Raw genomic sequence first — 15,800 nt, 5'->3', positions numbered from 1 at the left:
CAGCGGAGGCACTCAGGTTAAGACCTCCCTGTACATGGATGACGTCGCCGTCTTTTGCTCGGATCCGCTGTCGGTCCGCAGACTGCTGAGCATCTGCGACCAATTTGAACTGGCCTCGGGAGCGAAAGTAAATCGCAGCAAAAGCGAGGCCATGTTCTTTGGGAACTGGGCCGACCGATCCTTTGTCCCCTTCACCGTCAGGTCAGATTACCTGAAGGTGCTGGGAATATGGTTCGGAGCGGCTGGGGCATGCACAAAAAACTGGGAGGAGCGTATCTCCAAGGCACGCCAGAAACTGGGAATGTGGGAGCAGCGCTCCCTGTCGATCGTGGGAAAGAACCTGGTCATCAGGTGCGAAGTGCTGTCAGTGCTGCTGTACGTGGCGCAGGTGTGGCCCATACCCCGACCCTGCGCCGCCGCAGTCACCCGAGCCGTCTTCCACTTTATCTGGAGATCGAAAATGGACCGTGTCCGGAGGGACACGATGTACAAATCTCCAGAGAAAGGGGGAAAGAACGTACCAAACGTCGCCCTCATCCTGATGGCCACCTTTGTGTGCGGCTGCATCAAACTGTGCACAGACCCTCGGTACGCAAACACCAAGTGTCACTACGTGCTGAGGTTCTACCTGACCCCGGTGTTGCGAAGGATGGGTCTGGCGACGCTGCCGCGGAACGCTCCATCCAGTTGGACCGTGCCAAACCACCTGTCCTTCGTGGAAAAGTTTTTCACGGCAAACACCTTTGACCACAAAGCTGTCAAGCAGTGGTCAGCACGAAACGTCCTCGAGACCCTACGGGAAAAGGAGATGGTAGATCCTCTCGGATGGTTCCCTGAGCAGACTGTCGAAGTCATTTGGCAGAATGCCTCATCGCCAGAACTCACAAACAAGCACCAAGACGTAGCTTGGCTGGTGGTGAGAAGGGCCCTCCCCGTCAGATCCTTCATGCACTCCCGACGTCTCTGCTCCACCGCACGCTGTCCGCGAGGAGGCTGCGCTAGGGACGAGACCGTCATCCATCTCCTTCTGGAATGTGCCTTTGCACAGAAGGTCTGGAAAGAGATGCAGTGGTCTTTGTCGAGGTTCATCCCGAGCAGCTCGGTAACACAGGACTCTGTGCTCTACGGACTGTTCCCAGGGACGCACACCGAGACAAACATCAACTGCTGCTGGAAGATCATCAACTCGGTGAAAGACGCCCTTTGGTCTGCCCGAAACTTGCTGATCTTCCAGAGCAAGGAGATGTCCACGACCGAGTGTTGCAGATTGGCACATTCCAAGGTCCGGGAGTACGTGCTGAGGGACGCACTAAAGGTTGGTGCCGCCGCCGCCAAGGCACGATGGGGAAGGGCCACAGTTTAAGGCCCTCCCGCCAGTGTACACTGAGGGGCTGAAACCAGTGGAAAAACCCCCCCTCGGGCCGCATGACGTACAAGTGTGTTAATTGTAAAGCACTTGTAATCTGTGAATGTAAATAGAGTACTGTACTGCATTCATGTGCATTATTAAGCCATATATAATACGGTTGGTGGATTGTAATGTAATGTATTTTGAGAAATGTTGGAATGCATCTCGGCCCCCCTTGGGCTGTATGATTGATAAAACATGTAATGAAAATGTACCTGTTTGTGTAAAGAGAGTACCATGTACTGCTTTCATCTGTAATATGATTTGTGGAGTGTATATTGTTATATATTGAAACATGCTTTGATATATGTAATGATAAATGTAATGTAATTTGTAAATTGAGTGCCATGTGCTGAAGTTAATTTGCACTGTACCAGATGTGGACTGCATTGTCATGTACATGAACAAAGATTTTTATGAATAAAGCATATATATTGAAATAAAAAAAAAAAAAAAAAAAAAAATAAAAAAAAAATCTGTTCTTATCAGTTTAATATCTGATACGTCCCCTATCTGGGGACCAAATATTAAATTGATTTTTGGAACAGGGAGATGGAACAGGGGCTTGCTCCGTCCACTCCACGCATCGACCTGGTATTGCAGTGCTTCCGGGAGCGGTGCAGCTTCCCCTCTTTGGGGTGGGAAGTCGCAAAAGTCAAAAGCAGAAAAAGTTTTCGCACCACTTTCAGCCGTGCTGTCTTTCCTTTGTAGAGCCGCTCGGGCTCGCCCTTGTCGTGCCGCCGCCTTACTTTTCACCCGCTCGCTGGCCGGCCGCGCCGCAGGCTAAGCAGCCGCCTTCGGGGGTGTTTTTCGCTCTGCGTTTGCATGTCAAAATTGTGTTTTTCTTTCTTATTTGCATATGGGGACGTGCCCTGGATTTCAGGGCGGGGCCTCGCCACCTTTCCCGCTCTGCAGCTGACCTGGACCGTGCTGCACCCTGTTGGATTTCTGAGCCACTGCGCCCGCCCCCGTTGGAAAAGGAGGGGGGAGGGGACACCGCAAGCCCCGCCGGCGCGCTCCTGCGCGCCGCCCGGTTGGTTAATTGCTCGCAAAATGCAAATGCTTTCATGGCGTCATCTCCGCCGAAGGGAAGGGGGTGCCATACGGGCACGGCTTTTCGTCTGGCTTGCAAGTAAGTAAGCCCTGGCCGAAATTGCTCTCTTGCTGCAGGCCCGCCGTCGCACCTGCGCTCGGCCGACCGCGGCCAGATTGACGGAGAAGACAGAGGCCGAGGGACACTTGCGCGTCGGCGGGAGTTTACAGGCTATCGCTTCTCGGCCTTTTGGCTAAGATCAAGTGTAGTATCTGTTCTTATCAGTTTAATATCTGATACGTCCCCTATCTGGGGACCAAATATTAAATTGATTTTTGGAACAGGGAGATGGAACAGGGGCTTGCTCCGTCCACTCCACGCATCGACCTGGTATTGCAGTGCTTCCGGGAGCGGTGCAGCTTCCCCTCTTTGGGGTGGGAAGTCGCAAAAGTCAAAAGCAGAAAAAGTTTTCGCACCACTTTCAGCCGTGCTGTCTTTCCTTTGTAGAGCCGCTCGGGCTCGCCCTTGTCGTGCCGCCGCCTTACTTTTCACCCGCTCGCTGGCCGGCCGCGCCGCAGGCTAAGCAGCCGCCTTCGGGGGTGTTTTTCGCTCTGCGTTTGCATGTCAAAATTGTGTTTTTCTTTCTTATTTGCATATGGGGACGTGCCCTGGATTTCAGGGCGGGGCCTCGCCACCTTTCCCGCTCTGCAGCTGACCTGGACCGTGCTGCACCCTGTTGGATTTCTGAGCCACTGCGCCCGCCCCCGTTGGAAAAGGAGGGGGGAGGGGACACCGCAAGCCCCGCCGGCGCGCTCCTGCGCGCCGCCCGGTTGGTTAATTGCTCGCAAAATGCAAATGCTTTCATGGCGTCATCTCCGCCGAAGGGAAGGGGGTGCCATACGGGCACGGCTTTTCGTCTGGCTTGCAAGTAAGTAAGCCCTGGCCGAAATTGCTCTCTTGCTGCAGGCCCGCCGTCGCACCTGCGCTCGGCCGACCGCGGCCAGATTGACGGAGAAGACAGAGGCCGAGGGACACTTGCGCGTCGGCGGGAGTTTACAGGCTATCGCTTCTCGGCCTTTTGGCTAAGATCAAGTGTAGTATCTGTTCTTATCAGTTTAATATCTGATACGTCCCCTATCTGGGGACCAAATATTAAATTGATTTTTGGAACAGGGGCTTGCTCCGTCCACTCCACGCATCGACCTGGTATTGCAGTGCTTCCGGGAGCGGTGCAGCTTCCCCTCTTTGGGGTGGGAAGTCGCAAAAGTCAAAAGCAGAAAAAGTTTTCGCACCACTTTCAGCCGTGCTGTCTTTCCTTTGTAGAGCCGCTCGGGCTCGCCCTTGTCGTGCCGCCGCCTTACTTTTCACCCGCTCGCTGGCCGGCCGCGCCGCAGGCTAAGCAGCCGCCTTCGGGGGTGTTTTTCGCTCTGCGTTTGCATGTCAAAATTGTGTTTTTCTTTCTTATTTGCATATGGGGACGTGCCCTGGATTTCAGGGCGGGGCCTCGCCACCTTTCCCGCTCTGCAGCTGACCTGGACCGTGCTGCACCCTGTTGGATTTCTGAGCCACTGCGCCCGCCCCCGTTGGAAAAGGAGGGGGGAGGGGACACCGCAAGCCCCGCCGGCGCGCTCCTGCGCGCCGCCCGGTTGGTTAATTGCTCGCAAAATGCAAATGCTTTCATGGCGTCATCTCCGCCGAAGGGAAGGGGGTGCCATACGGGCACGGCTTTTCGTCTGGCTTGCAAGTAAGTAAGCCCTGGCCGAAATTGCTCTCTTGCTGCAGGCCCGCCGTCGCACCTGCGCTCGGCCGACCGCGGCCAGATTGACGGAGAAGACAGAGGCCGAGGGACACTTGCGCGTCGGCGGGAGTTTACAGGCTATCGCTTCTCGGCCTTTTGGCTAAGATCAAGTGTAGTATCTGTTCTTATCAGTTTAATATCTGATACGTCCCCTATCTGGGGACCAAATATTAAATTGATTTTTGGAACAGGGAGATGGAACAGGGGCTTGCTCCGTCCACTCCACGCATCGACCTGGTATTGCAGTGCTTCCGGGAGCGGTGCAGCTTCCCCTCTTTGGGGTGGGAAGTCGCAAAAGTCAAAAGCAGAAAAAGTTTTCGCACCACTTTCAGCCGTGCTGTCTTTCCTTTGTAGAGCCGCTCGGGCTCGCCCTTGTCGTGCCGCCGCCTTACTTTTCACCCGCTCGCTGGCCGGCCGCGCCGCAGGCTAAGCAGCCGCCTTCGGGGGTGTTTTTCGCTCTGCGTTTGCATGTCAAAATTGTGTTTTTCTTTCTTATTTGCATATGGGGACGTGCCCTGGATTTCAGGGCGGGGCCTCGCCACCTTTCCCGCTCTGCAGCTGACCTGGACCGTGCTGCACCCTGTTGGATTTCTGAGCCACTGCGCCCGCCCCCGTTGGAAAAGGAGGGGGGAGGGGACACCGCAAGCCCCGCCGGCGCGCTCCTGCGCGCCGCCCGGTTGGTTAATTGCTCGCAAAATGCAAATGCTTTCATGGCGTCATCTCCGCCGAAGGGAAGGGGGTGCCATACGGGCACGGCTTTTCGTCTGGCTTGCAAGTAAGTAAGCCCTGGCCGAAATTGCTCTCTTGCTGCAGGCCCGCCGTCGCACCTGCGCTCGGCCGACCGCGGCCAGATTGACGGAGAAGACAGAGGCCGAGGGACACTTGCGCGTCGGCGGGAGTTTACAGGCTATCGCTTCTCGGCCTTTTGGCTAAGATCAAGTGTAGTATCTGTTCTTATCAGTTTAATATCTGATACGTCCCCTATCTGGGGACCAAATATTAAATTGATTTTTGGAACAGGGAGATGGAACAGGGGCTTGCTCCGTCCACTCCACGCATCGACCTGGTATTGCAGTGCTTCCGGGAGCGGTGCAGCTTCCCCTCTTTGGGGTGGGAAGTCGCAAAAGTCAAAAGCAGAAAAAGTTTTCGCACCACTTTCAGCCGTGCTGTCTTTCCTTTGTAGAGCCGCTCGGGCTCGCCCTTGTCGTGCCGCCGCCTTACTTTTCACCCGCTCGCTGGCCGGCCGCGCCGCAGGCTAAGCAGCCGCCTTCGGGGGTGTTTTTCGCTCTGCGTTTGCATGTCAAAATTGTGTTTTTCTTTCTTATTTGCATATGGGGACGTGCCCTGGATTTCAGGGCGGGGCCTCGCCACCTTTCCCGCTCTGCAGCTGACCTGGACCGTGCTGCACCCTGTTGGATTTCTGAGCCACTGCGCCCGCCCCCGTTGGAAAAGGAGGGGGGAGGGGACACCGCAAGCCCCGCCGGCGCGCTCCTGCGCGCCGCCCGGTTGGTTAATTGCTCGCAAAATGCAAATGCTTTCATGGCGTCATCTCCGCCGAAGGGAAGGGGGTGCCATACGGGCACGGCTTTTCGTCTGGCTTGCAAGTAAGTAAGCCCTGGCCGAAATTGCTCTCTTGCTGCAGGCCCGCCGTCGCACCTGCGCTCGGCCGACCGCGGCCAGATTGACGGAGAAGACAGAGGCCGAGGGACACTTGCGCGTCGGCGGGAGTTTACAGGCTATCGCTTCTCGGCCTTTTGGCTAAGATCAAGTGTAGTATCTGTTCTTATCAGTTTAATATCTGATACGTCCCCTATCTGGGGACCAAATATTAAATTGATTTTTGGAACAGGGAGATGGAACAGGGGCTTGCTCCGTCCACTCCACGCATCGACCTGGTATTGCAGTGCTTCCGGGAGCGGTGCAGCTTCCCCTCTTTGGGGTGGGAAGTCGCAAAAGTCAAAAGCAGAAAAAGTTTTCGCACCACTTTCAGCCGTGCTGTCTTTCCTTTGTAGAGCCGCTCGGGCTCGCCCTTGTCGTGCCGCCGCCTTACTTTTCACCCGCTCGCTGGCCGGCCGCGCCGCAGGCTAAGCAGCCGCCTTCGGGGGTGTTTTTCGCTCTGCGTTTGCATGTCAAAATTGTGTTTTTCTTTCTTATTTGCATATGGGGACGTGCCCTGGATTTCAGGGCGGGGCCTCGCCACCTTTCCCGCTCTGCAGCTGACCTGGACCGTGCTGCACCCTGTTGGATTTCTGAGCCACTGCGCCCGCCCCCGTTGGAAAAGGAGGGGGGAGGGGACACCGCAAGCCCCGCCGGCGCGCTCCTGCGCGCCGCCCGGTTGGTTAATTGCTCGCAAAATGCAAATGCTTTCATGGCGTCATCTCCGCCGAAGGGAAGGGGGTGCCATACGGGCACGGCTTTTCGTCTGGCTTGCAAGTAAGTAAGCCCTGGCCGAAATTGCTCTCTTGCTGCAGGCCCGCCGTCGCACCTGCGCTCGGCCGACCGCGGCCAGATTGACGGAGAAGACAGAGGCCGAGGGACACTTGCGCGTCGGCGGGAGTTTACAGGCTATCGCTTCTCGGCCTTTTGGCTAAGATCAAGTGTAGTATCTGTTCTTATCAGTTTAATATCTGATACGTCCCCTATCTGGGGACCAAATATTAAATTGATTTTTGGAACAGGGAGATGGAACAGGGGCTTGCTCCGTCCACTCCACGCATCGACCTGGTATTGCAGTGCTTCCGGGAGCGGTGCAGCTTCCCCTCTTTGGGGTGGGAAGTCGCAAAAGTCAAAAGCAGAAAAAGTTTTCGCACCACTTTCAGCCGTGCTGTCTTTCCTTTGTAGAGCCGCTCGGGCTCGCCCTTGTCGTGCCGCCGCCTTACTTTTCACCCGCTCGCTGGCCGGCCGCGCCGCAGGCTAAGCAGCCGCCTTCGGGGGTGTTTTTCGCTCTGCGTTTGCATGTCAAAATTGTGTTTTTCTTTCTTATTTGCATATGGGGACGTGCCCTGGATTTCAGGGCGGGGCCTCGCCACCTTTCCCGCTCTGCAGCTGACCTGGACCGTGCTGCACCCTGTTGGATTTCTGAGCCACTGCGCCCGCCCCCGTTGGAAAAGGAGGGGGGAGGGGACACCGCAAGCCCCGCCGGCGCGCTCCTGCGCGCCGCCCGGTTGGTTAATTGCTCGCAAAATGCAAATGCTTTCATGGCGTCATCTCCGCCGAAGGGAAGGGGGTGCCATACGGGCACGGCTTTTCGTCTGGCTTGCAAGTAAGTAAGCCCTGGCCGAAATTGCTCTCTTGCTGCAGGCCCGCCGTCGCACCTGCGCTCGGCCGACCGCGGCCAGATTGACGGAGAAGACAGAGGCCGAGGGACACTTGCGCGTCGGCGGGAGTTTACAGGCTATCGCTTCTCGGCCTTTTGGCTAAGATCAAGTGTAGTATCTGTTCTTATCAGTTTAATATCTGATACGTCCCCTATCTGGGGACCAAATATTAAATTGATTTTTGGAACAGGGAGATGGAACAGGGGCTTGCTCCGTCCACTCCACGCATCGACCTGGTATTGCAGTGCTTCCGGGAGCGGTGCAGCTTCCCCTCTTTGGGGTGGGAAGTCGCAAAAGTCAAAAGCAGAAAAAGTTTTCGCACCACTTTCAGCCGTGCTGTCTTTCCTTTGTAGAGCCGCTCGGGCTCGCCCTTGTCGTGCCGCCGCCTTACTTTTCACCCGCTCGCTGGCCGGCCGCGCCGCAGGCTAAGCAGCCGCCTTCGGGGGTGTTTTTCGCTCTGCGTTTGCATGTCAAAATTGTGTTTTTCTTTCTTATTTGCATATGGGGACGTGCCCTGGATTTCAGGGCGGGGCCTCGCCACCTTTCCCGCTCTGCAGCTGACCTGGACCGTGCTGCACCCTGTTGGATTTCTGAGCCACTGCGCCCGCCCCCGTTGGAAAAGGAGGGGGGAGGGGACACCGCAAGCCCCGCCGGCGCGCTCCTGCGCGCCGCCCGGTTGGTTAATTGCTCGCAAAATGCAAATGCTTTCATGGCGTCATCTCCGCCGAAGGGAAGGGGGTGCCATACGGGCACGGCTTTTCGTCTGGCTTGCAAGTAAGTAAGCCCTGGCCGAAATTGCTCTCTTGCTGCAGGCCCGCCGTCGCACCTGCGCTCGGCCGACCGCGGCCAGATTGACGGAGAAGACAGAGGCCGAGGGACACTTGCGCGTCGGCGGGAGTTTACAGGCTATCGCTTCTCGGCCTTTTGGCTAAGATCAAGTGTAGTATCTGTTCTTATCAGTTTAATATCTGATACGTCCCCTATCTGGGGACCAAATATTAAATTGATTTTTGGAACAGGGAGATGGAACAGGGGCTTGCTCCGTCCACTCCACGCATCGACCTGGTATTGCAGTGCTTCCGGGAGCGGTGCAGCTTCCCCTCTTTGGGGTGGGAAGTCGCAAAAGTCAAAAGCAGAAAAAGTTTTCGCACCACTTTCAGCCGTGCTGTCTTTCCTTTGTAGAGCCGCTCGGGCTCGCCCTTGTCGTGCCGCCGCCTTACTTTTCACCCGCTCGCTGGCCGGCCGCGCCGCAGGCTAAGCAGCCGCCTTCGGGGGTGTTTTTCGCTCTGCGTTTGCATGTCAAAATTGTGTTTTTCTTTCTTATTTGCATATGGGGACGTGCCCTGGATTTCAGGGCGGGGCCTCGCCACCTTTCCCGCTCTGCAGCTGACCTGGACCGTGCTGCACCCTGTTGGATTTCTGAGCCACTGCGCCCGCCCCCGTTGGAAAAGGAGGGGGGAGGGGACACCGCAAGGCGCGCTCCTGCGCGCCGCCCGGTTGGTTAATTGCTCGCAAAATGCAAATGCTTTCATGGCGTCATCTCCGCCGAAGGGAAGGGGGTGCCATACGGGCACGGCTTTTCGTCTGGCTTGCAAGTAAGTAAGCCCTGGCCGAAATTGCTCTCTTGCTGCAGGCCCGCCGTCGCACCTGCGCTCGGCCGACCGCGGCCAGATTGACGGAGAAGACAGAGGCCGAGGGACACTTGCGCGTCGGCGGGAGTTTACAGGCTATCGCTTCTCGGCCTTTTGGCTAAGATCAAGTGTAGTATCTGTTCTTATCAGTTTAATATCTGATACGTCCCCTATCTGGGGACCAAATATTAAATTGATTTTTGGAACAGGGAGATGGAACAGGGGCTTGCTCCGTCCACTCCACGCATCGACCTGGTATTGCAGTGCTTCCGGGAGCGGTGCAGCTTCCCCTCTTTGGGGTGGGAAGTCGCAAAAGTCAAAAGCAGAAAAAGTTTTCGCACCACTTTCAGCCGTGCTGTCTTTCCTTTGTAGAGCCGCTCGGGCTCGCCCTTGTCGTGCCGCCGCCTTACTTTTCACCCGCTCGCTGGCCGGCCGCGCCGCAGGCTAAGCAGCCGCCTTCGGGGGTGTTTTTCGCTCTGCGTTTGCATGTCAAAATTGTGTTTTTCTTTCTTATTTGCATATGGGGACGTGCCCTGGATTTCAGGGCGGGGCCTCGCCACCTTTCCCGCTCTGCAGCTGACCTGGACCGTGCTGCACCCTGTTGGATTTCTGAGCCACTGCGCCCGCCCCCGTTGGAAAAGGAGGGGGGAGGGGACACCGCAAGCCCCGCCGGCGCGCTCCTGCGCGCCGCCCGGTTGGTTAATTGCTCGCAAAATGCAAATGCTTTCATGGCGTCATCTCCGCCGAAGGGAAGGGGGTGCCATACGGGCACGGCTTTTCGTCTGGCTTGCAAGTAAGTAAGCCCTGGCCGAAATTGCTCTCTTGCTGCAGGCCCGCCGTCGCACCTGCGCTCGGCCGACCGCGGCCAGATTGACGGAGAAGACAGAGGCCGAGGGACACTTGCGCGTCGGCGGGAGTTTACAGGCTATCGCTTCTCGGCCTTTTGGCTAAGATCAAGTGTAGTATTTGTGTAAAGAGAGTACCATGTACTGCTTTCATCTGTAATATGATTTGTGGAGTGTATATTGTTATATATTGAAACATGCTTTGATATATGTAATGATAAATGTAATGTAATTTGTAAATTGAGTGCCATGTGCTGAAGTTAATTTGCACTGTACCAGATGTGGACTGCATTGTCATGTACATGAACAAAGATTTTTATGAATAAAGCATATATATTGAAATAAAAAAAAATAAAAAAAATAAAAATCTGTTCTTATCAGTTTAATATCTGATACGTCCCCTATCTGGGGACCAAATATTAAATTGATTTTTGGAACAGGGAGATGGAACAGGGGCTTGCTCCGTCCACTCCACGCATCGACCTGGTATTGCAGTGCTTCCGGGAGCGGTGCAGCTTCCCCTCTTTGGGGTGGGAAGTCGCAAAAGTCAAAAGCAGAAAAAGTTTTCGCACCACTTTCAGCCGTGCTGTCTTTCCTTTGTAGAGCCGCTCGGGCTCGCCCTTGTCGTGCCGCCGCCTTACTTTTCACCCGCTCGCTGGCCGGCCGCGCCGCAGGCTAAGCAGCCGCCTTCGGGGGTGTTTTTCGCTCTGCGTTTGCATGTCAAAATTGTGTTTTTCTTTCTTATTTGCATATGGGGACGTGCCCTGGATTTCAGGGCGGGGCCTCGCCACCTTTCCCGCTCTGCAGCTGACCTGGACCGTGCTGCACCCTGTTGGATTTCTGAGCCACTGCGCCCGCCCCCGTTGGAAAAGGAGGGGGGAGGGGACACCGCAAGCCCCGCCGGCGCGCTCCTGCGCGCCGCCCGGTTGGTTAATTGCTCGCAAAATGCAAATGCTTTCATGGCGTCATCTCCGCCGAAGGGAAGGGGGTGCCATACGGGCACGGCTTTTCGTCTGGCTTGCAAGTAAGTAAGCCCTGGCCGAAATTGCTCTCTTGCTGCAGGCCCGCCGTCGCACCTGCGCTCGGCCGACCGCGGCCAGATTGACGGAGAAGACAGAGGCCGAGGGACACTTGCGCGTCGGCGGGAGTTTACAGGCTATCGCTTCTCGGCCTTTTGGCTAAGATCAAGTGTAGTATCTGTTCTTATCAGTTTAATATCTGATACGTCCCCTATCTGGGGACCAAATATTAAATTGATTTTTGGAACAGGGAGATGGAACAGGGGCTTGCTCCGTCCACTCCACGCATCGACCTGGTATTGCAGTGCTTCCGGGAGCGGTGCAGCTTCCCCTCTTTGGGGTGGGAAGTCGCAAAAGTCAAAAGCAGAAAAAGTTTTCGCACCACTTTCAGCCGTGCTGTCTTTCCTTTGTAGAGCCGCTCGGGCTCGCCCTTGTCGTGCCGCCGCCTTACTTTTCACCCGCTCGCTGGCCGGCCGCGCCGCAGGCTAAGCAGCCGCCTTCGGGGGTGTTTTTCGCTCTGCGTTTGCATGTCAAAATTGTGTTTTTCTTTCTTATTTGCATATGGGGACGTGCCCTGGATTTCAGGGCGGGGCCTCGCCACCTTTCCCGCTCTGCAGCTGACCTGGACCGTGCTGCACCCTGTTGGATTTCTGAGCCACTGCGCCCGCCCCCGTTGGAAAAGGAGGGGGGAGGGGACACCGCAAGCCCCGCCGGCGCGCTCCTGCGCGCCGCCCGGTTGGTTAATTGCTCGCAAAATGCAAATGCTTTCATGGCGTCATCTCCGCCGAAGGGAAGGGGGTGCCATACGGGCACGGCTTTTCGTCTGGCTTGCAAGTAAGTAAGCCCTGGCCGAAATTGCTCTCTTGCTGCAGGCCCGCCGTCGCACCTGCGCTCGGCCGACCGCGGCCAGATTGACGGAGAAGACAGAGGCCGAGGGACACTTGCGCGTCGGCGGGAGTGTACAGGCTATCGCTTCTCGGCCTTTTGGCTAAGATCAAGTGTAGTATCTGTTCTTATCAGTTTAATATCTGATACGTCCCCTATCTGGGGACCAAATATTAAATTGATTTTTGGAACAGGGAGATGGAACAGGGGCTTGCTCCGTCCACTCCACGCATCGACCTGGTATTGCAGTGCTTCCGGGAGCGGTGCAGCTTCCCCTCTTTGGGGTGGGAAGTCGCAAAAGTCAAAAGCAGAAAAAGTTTTCGCACCACTTTCAGCCGTGCTGTCTTTCCTTTGTAGAGCCGCTCGGGCTCGCCCTTGTCGTGCCGCCGCCTTACTTTTCACCCGCTCGCTGGCCGGCCGCGCCGCAGGCTAAGCAGCCGCCTTCGGGGGTGTTTTTCGCTCTGCGTTTGCATGTCAAAATTGTGTTTTTCTTTCTTATTTGCATATGGGGACGTGCCCTGGATTTCAGGGCGGGGCCTCGCCACCTTTCCCGCTCTGCAGCTGACCTGGACCGTGCTGCACCCTGTTGGATTTCTGAGCCACTGCGCCCGCCCCCGTTGGAAAAGGAGGGGGGAGGGGACACCGCAAGCCCCGCCGGCGCGCTCCTGCGCGCCGCCCGGTTGGTTAATTGCTCGCAAAATGCAAATGCTTTCATGGCGTCATCTCCGCCGAAGGGAAGGGGGTGCCATACGGGCACGGCTTTTCGTCTGGCTTGCAAGTAAGTAAGCCCTGGCCGAAATTGCTCTCTTGCTGCAGGCCCGCCGTCGCACCTGCGCTCGGCCGACCGCGGCCAGATTGACGGAGAAGACAGAGGCCGAGGGACACTTGCGCGTCGGCGGGAGTTTACAGGCTATCGCTTCTCGGCCTTTTGGCTAAGATCAAGTGTAGTATCTGTTCTTATCAGTTTAATATCTGATACGTCCCCTATCTGGGGACCAAATATTAAATTGATTTTTGGAACAGGGAGATGGAACAGGGGCTTGCTCCGTCCACTCCACGCATCGACCTGGTATTGCAGTGCTTCCGGGAGCGGTGCAGCTTCCCCTCTTTGGGGTGGGAAGTCGCAAAAGTCAAAAGCAGAAAAAGTTTTCGCACCACTTTCAGCCGTGCTGTCTTTCCTTTGTAGAGCCGCTCGGGCTCGCCCTTGTCGTGCCGCCGCCTTAATTTTCACCCGCTCGCTGGCCGGCCGCGCCGCAGGCTAAGCAGCCGCCTTCGGGGGTGTTTTTCGCTCTGCGTTTGCATGTCAAAATTGTGTTTTTCTTTCTTATTTGCATATGGGGACGTGCCCTGGATTTCAGGGCGGGGCCTCGCCACCTTTCCCGCTCTGCAGCTGACCTGGACCGTGCTGCACCCTGTTGGATTTCTGAGCCACTGCGCCCGCCCCCGTTGGAAAAGGAGGGGGGAGGGGACACCGCAAGGCGCGCTCCTGCGCGCCGCCCGGTTGGTTAATTGCTCGCAAAATGCAAATGCTTTCATGGCGTCATCTCCGCCGAAGGGAAGGGGGTGCCATACGGGCACGGCTTTTCGTCTGGCTTGCAAGTAAGTAAGCCCTGGCCGAAATTGCTCTCTTGCTGCAGGCCCGCCGTCGCACCTGCGCTCGGCCGACCGCGGCCAGATTGACGGAGAAGACAGAGGCCGAGGGACACTTGCGCGTCGGCGGGAGTTTACAGGCTATCGCTTCTCGGCCTTTTGGCTAAGATCAAGTGTAGTATCTGTTCTTATCAGTTTAATATCTGATACGTCCCCTATCTGGGGACCAAATATTAAATTGATTTTTGGAACAGGGAGATGGAACAGGGGCTTGCTCCGTCCACTCCACGCATCGACCTGGTATTGCAGTGCTTCCGGGAGCGGTGCAGCTTCCCCTCTTTGGGGTGGGAAGTCGCAAAAGTCAAAAGCAGAAAAAGTTTTCGCACCACTTTCAGCCGTGCTGTCTTTCCTTTGTAGAGCCGCTCGGGCTCGCCCTTGTCGTGCCGCCGCCTTACTTTTCACCCGCTCGCTGGCCGGCCGCGCCGCAGGCTAAGCAGCCGCCTTCGGGGGTGTTTTTCGCTCTGCGTTTGCATGTCAAAATTGTGTTTTTCTTTCTTATTTGCATATGGGGACGTGCCCTGGATTTCAGGGCGGGGCCTCGCCACCTTTCCCGCTCTGCAGCTGACCTGGACCGTGCTGCACCCTGTTGGATTTCTGAGCCACTGCGCCCGCCCCCGTTGGAAAAGGAGGGGGGAGGGGACACCGCAAGCCCCGCCGGCGCGCTCCTGCGCGCCGCCCGGTTGGTTAATTGCTCGCAAAATGCAAATGCTTTCATGGCGTCATCTCCACCGAAGGGAAGGGGGTGCCATACGGGCACGGCTTTTCGTCTGGCTTGCAAGTAAGTAAGCCCTGGCCGAAATTGCTCTCTTGCTGCAGGCCCGCCGTCGCACCTGCGCTCGGCCGACCGCGGCCAGATTGACGGAGAAGACAGAGGCCGAGGGACACTTGCGCGTCGGCGGGAGTTTACAGGCTATCGCTTCTCGGCCTTTTGGCTAAGATCAAGTGTAGTATCTGTTCTTATCAGTTTAATATCTGATACGTCCCCTATCTGGGGACCAAATATTAAATTGATTTTTGGAACAGGGAGATGGAACAGGGGCTTGCTCCGTCCACTCCACGCATCGACCTGGTATTGCAGTGCTTCCGGGAGCGGTGCAGCTTCCCCTCTTTGGGGTGGGAAGTCGCAAAAGTCAAAAGCAGAAAAAGTTTTCGCACCACTTTCAGCCGTGCTGTCTTTCCTTTGTAGAGCCGCTCGGGCTCGCCCTTGTCGTGCCGCCGCCTTACTTTTCACCCGCTCGCTGGCCGGCCGCGCCGCAGGCTAAGCAGCCGCCTTCGGGGGTGTTTTTCGCTCTGCGTTTGCATGTCAAAATTGTGTTTTTCTTTCTTATTTGCATATGGGGACGTGCCCTGGATTTCAGGGCGGGGCCTCGCCACCTTTCCCGCTCTGCAGCTGACCTGGACCGTGCTGCACCCTGTTGGATTTCTGAGCCACTGCGCCCGCCCCCGTTGGAAAAGGAGGGGGGAGGGGACACCGCAAGCCCCGCCGGCGCGCTCCTGCGCGCCGCCCGGTTGGTTAATTGCTCGCAAAATGCAAATGCTTTCATGGCGTCATCTCCGCCGAAGGGAAGGGGGTGCCATACGGGCACGGCTTTTCGTCTGGCTTGCAAGTAAGTAAGCCCTGGCCGAAATTGCTCTCTTGCTGCAGGCCCGCCGTCGCACCTGCGCTCGGCCGACCGCGGCCAGATTGACGGAGAAGACAGAGGCCGAGGGACACTTGCGCGTCGGCGGGAGTTTACAGGCTATCGCTTCTCGGCCTTTTGGCTAAGATCAAGTGTAGTATCTGTTCTTATCAGTTTAATATCTGATACGTCCCCTATCTGGGGACCAAATATTAAATTGATTTTTGGAACAGGGAGATGGAACAGGGGCTTGCTCCGTCCACTCCACGCATCGACCTGGTATTGCAGTGCTTCCGGGAGCGGTGCAGCTTCCCCTCTTTGGGGTGGGAAGTCGCAAAAGTCAAAAGCAGAAAAAGTTTTCGCACCACTTTCAGCCGTGCTGTCTTTCCTTTGTAGAGCCGCTCGGGCTCGCCCTTGTCGTGCCGCCGCCTTACTTTTCACCCGCTCGCTGGCCGGCCGCGCCGCAGGCTAAGCAGCCGCCTTCGGGGGTGTTTTTCGCTCTGCGTTTGCATGTCAAAATTGTGTTTTTCTTTCTTATTTGCATATGGGGACGTGCCCTGGATTTCAGGGCGGGGCCTCGCCACCTTTCCCGCTC

The 15,800-nt window shown here is 56.6% G+C and overlaps 1 protein-coding gene, 15 non-coding genes and 3 pseudogenes across 16 annotated transcripts; all 19 read left to right on the top strand.

The window, feature by feature from the left end:
- Positions 1-34: 34 nt before the first annotated feature.
- LOC147099191 (uncharacterized) lies at positions 35-1,363 on the top strand. The gene has a single exon (XM_085969289.1). The coding sequence runs from the start codon at positions 35-37 to the stop codon at positions 1,361-1,363; it is 1,329 nt and encodes a 442-aa protein (XP_085825415.1).
- Positions 1,364-1,837: 474 nt separating this feature from the next.
- LOC147099190 (U2 spliceosomal RNA) lies at positions 1,838-2,036 on the top strand. The gene has a single exon (XR_015074114.1). It is a non-coding gene; the product is annotated as a U2 spliceosomal RNA (small nuclear RNA).
- Positions 2,037-2,674: 638 nt separating this feature from the next.
- Positions 2,675-2,865, top strand: LOC147099189 (U2 spliceosomal RNA). Its single transcript, XR_015073950.1, has one exon. It is a non-coding gene; the product is annotated as a U2 spliceosomal RNA (small nuclear RNA).
- Positions 2,866-3,503: 638 nt separating this feature from the next.
- On the top strand, positions 3,504-3,681 carry LOC147099188 (U2 spliceosomal RNA; annotated as a pseudogene).
- Positions 3,682-4,319: 638 nt separating this feature from the next.
- Positions 4,320-4,510, top strand: LOC147099187 (U2 spliceosomal RNA). The gene has a single exon (XR_015073949.1). It is a non-coding gene; the product is annotated as a U2 spliceosomal RNA (small nuclear RNA).
- Positions 4,511-5,148: 638 nt separating this feature from the next.
- On the top strand, positions 5,149-5,339 carry LOC147099186 (U2 spliceosomal RNA). The gene has a single exon (XR_015073948.1). It is a non-coding gene; the product is annotated as a U2 spliceosomal RNA (small nuclear RNA).
- Positions 5,340-5,977: 638 nt separating this feature from the next.
- LOC147099185 (U2 spliceosomal RNA) lies at positions 5,978-6,168 on the top strand. Its single transcript, XR_015073947.1, has one exon. It is a non-coding gene; the product is annotated as a U2 spliceosomal RNA (small nuclear RNA).
- A 638-nt stretch (positions 6,169-6,806) lies between these two features.
- On the top strand, positions 6,807-6,997 carry LOC147099184 (U2 spliceosomal RNA). Its single transcript, XR_015074153.1, has one exon. It is a non-coding gene; the product is annotated as a U2 spliceosomal RNA (small nuclear RNA).
- A 638-nt stretch (positions 6,998-7,635) lies between these two features.
- LOC147099183 (U2 spliceosomal RNA) lies at positions 7,636-7,826 on the top strand. Its single transcript, XR_015074152.1, has one exon. It is a non-coding gene; the product is annotated as a U2 spliceosomal RNA (small nuclear RNA).
- Positions 7,827-8,464: 638 nt separating this feature from the next.
- On the top strand, positions 8,465-8,655 carry LOC147099182 (U2 spliceosomal RNA). Its single transcript, XR_015074151.1, has one exon. It is a non-coding gene; the product is annotated as a U2 spliceosomal RNA (small nuclear RNA).
- A 630-nt stretch (positions 8,656-9,285) lies between these two features.
- On the top strand, positions 9,286-9,476 carry LOC147099181 (U2 spliceosomal RNA). The gene has a single exon (XR_015074150.1). It is a non-coding gene; the product is annotated as a U2 spliceosomal RNA (small nuclear RNA).
- Positions 9,477-10,114: 638 nt separating this feature from the next.
- LOC147099180 (U2 spliceosomal RNA) lies at positions 10,115-10,218 on the top strand (annotated as a pseudogene).
- Positions 10,219-10,340: 122 nt separating this feature from the next.
- Positions 10,341-10,552, top strand: LOC147099179 (U2 spliceosomal RNA; annotated as a pseudogene).
- A 638-nt stretch (positions 10,553-11,190) lies between these two features.
- Positions 11,191-11,381, top strand: LOC147099178 (U2 spliceosomal RNA). Its single transcript, XR_015074149.1, has one exon. It is a non-coding gene; the product is annotated as a U2 spliceosomal RNA (small nuclear RNA).
- A 638-nt stretch (positions 11,382-12,019) lies between these two features.
- On the top strand, positions 12,020-12,210 carry LOC147099177 (U2 spliceosomal RNA). The gene has a single exon (XR_015074147.1). It is a non-coding gene; the product is annotated as a U2 spliceosomal RNA (small nuclear RNA).
- Positions 12,211-12,848: 638 nt separating this feature from the next.
- On the top strand, positions 12,849-13,039 carry LOC147099176 (U2 spliceosomal RNA). The gene has a single exon (XR_015074146.1). It is a non-coding gene; the product is annotated as a U2 spliceosomal RNA (small nuclear RNA).
- A 630-nt stretch (positions 13,040-13,669) lies between these two features.
- Positions 13,670-13,860, top strand: LOC147099175 (U2 spliceosomal RNA). Its single transcript, XR_015074145.1, has one exon. It is a non-coding gene; the product is annotated as a U2 spliceosomal RNA (small nuclear RNA).
- Positions 13,861-14,498: 638 nt separating this feature from the next.
- LOC147099174 (U2 spliceosomal RNA) lies at positions 14,499-14,689 on the top strand. The gene has a single exon (XR_015074144.1). It is a non-coding gene; the product is annotated as a U2 spliceosomal RNA (small nuclear RNA).
- Positions 14,690-15,327: 638 nt separating this feature from the next.
- Positions 15,328-15,518, top strand: LOC147099173 (U2 spliceosomal RNA). The gene has a single exon (XR_015074143.1). It is a non-coding gene; the product is annotated as a U2 spliceosomal RNA (small nuclear RNA).
- Positions 15,519-15,800: the final 282 nt, after the last annotated feature.

The sequence above is a fragment of the Somniosus microcephalus genome, chromosome 28 (assembly GCF_052327205.1).
Source record: "Somniosus microcephalus isolate GS21.2 chromosome 28, FLI_Smic_1.0, whole genome shotgun sequence".
NCBI lineage: Eukaryota > Metazoa > Chordata > Chondrichthyes > Squaliformes > Somniosidae > Somniosus > Somniosus microcephalus.
Note: the sequence above shows the minus strand (reverse complement) of the source record. Positions and strands in the feature narration are given on the sequence as shown.

Excerpts from the sequence above, each read along its gene's own strand:
- LOC147099191 (XM_085969289.1), top strand. The coding sequence starts at position 35 with ATGGATGACGTCGCCGTCTTTTGCTCGGATCCGCTGTCGGTCCGCAGA.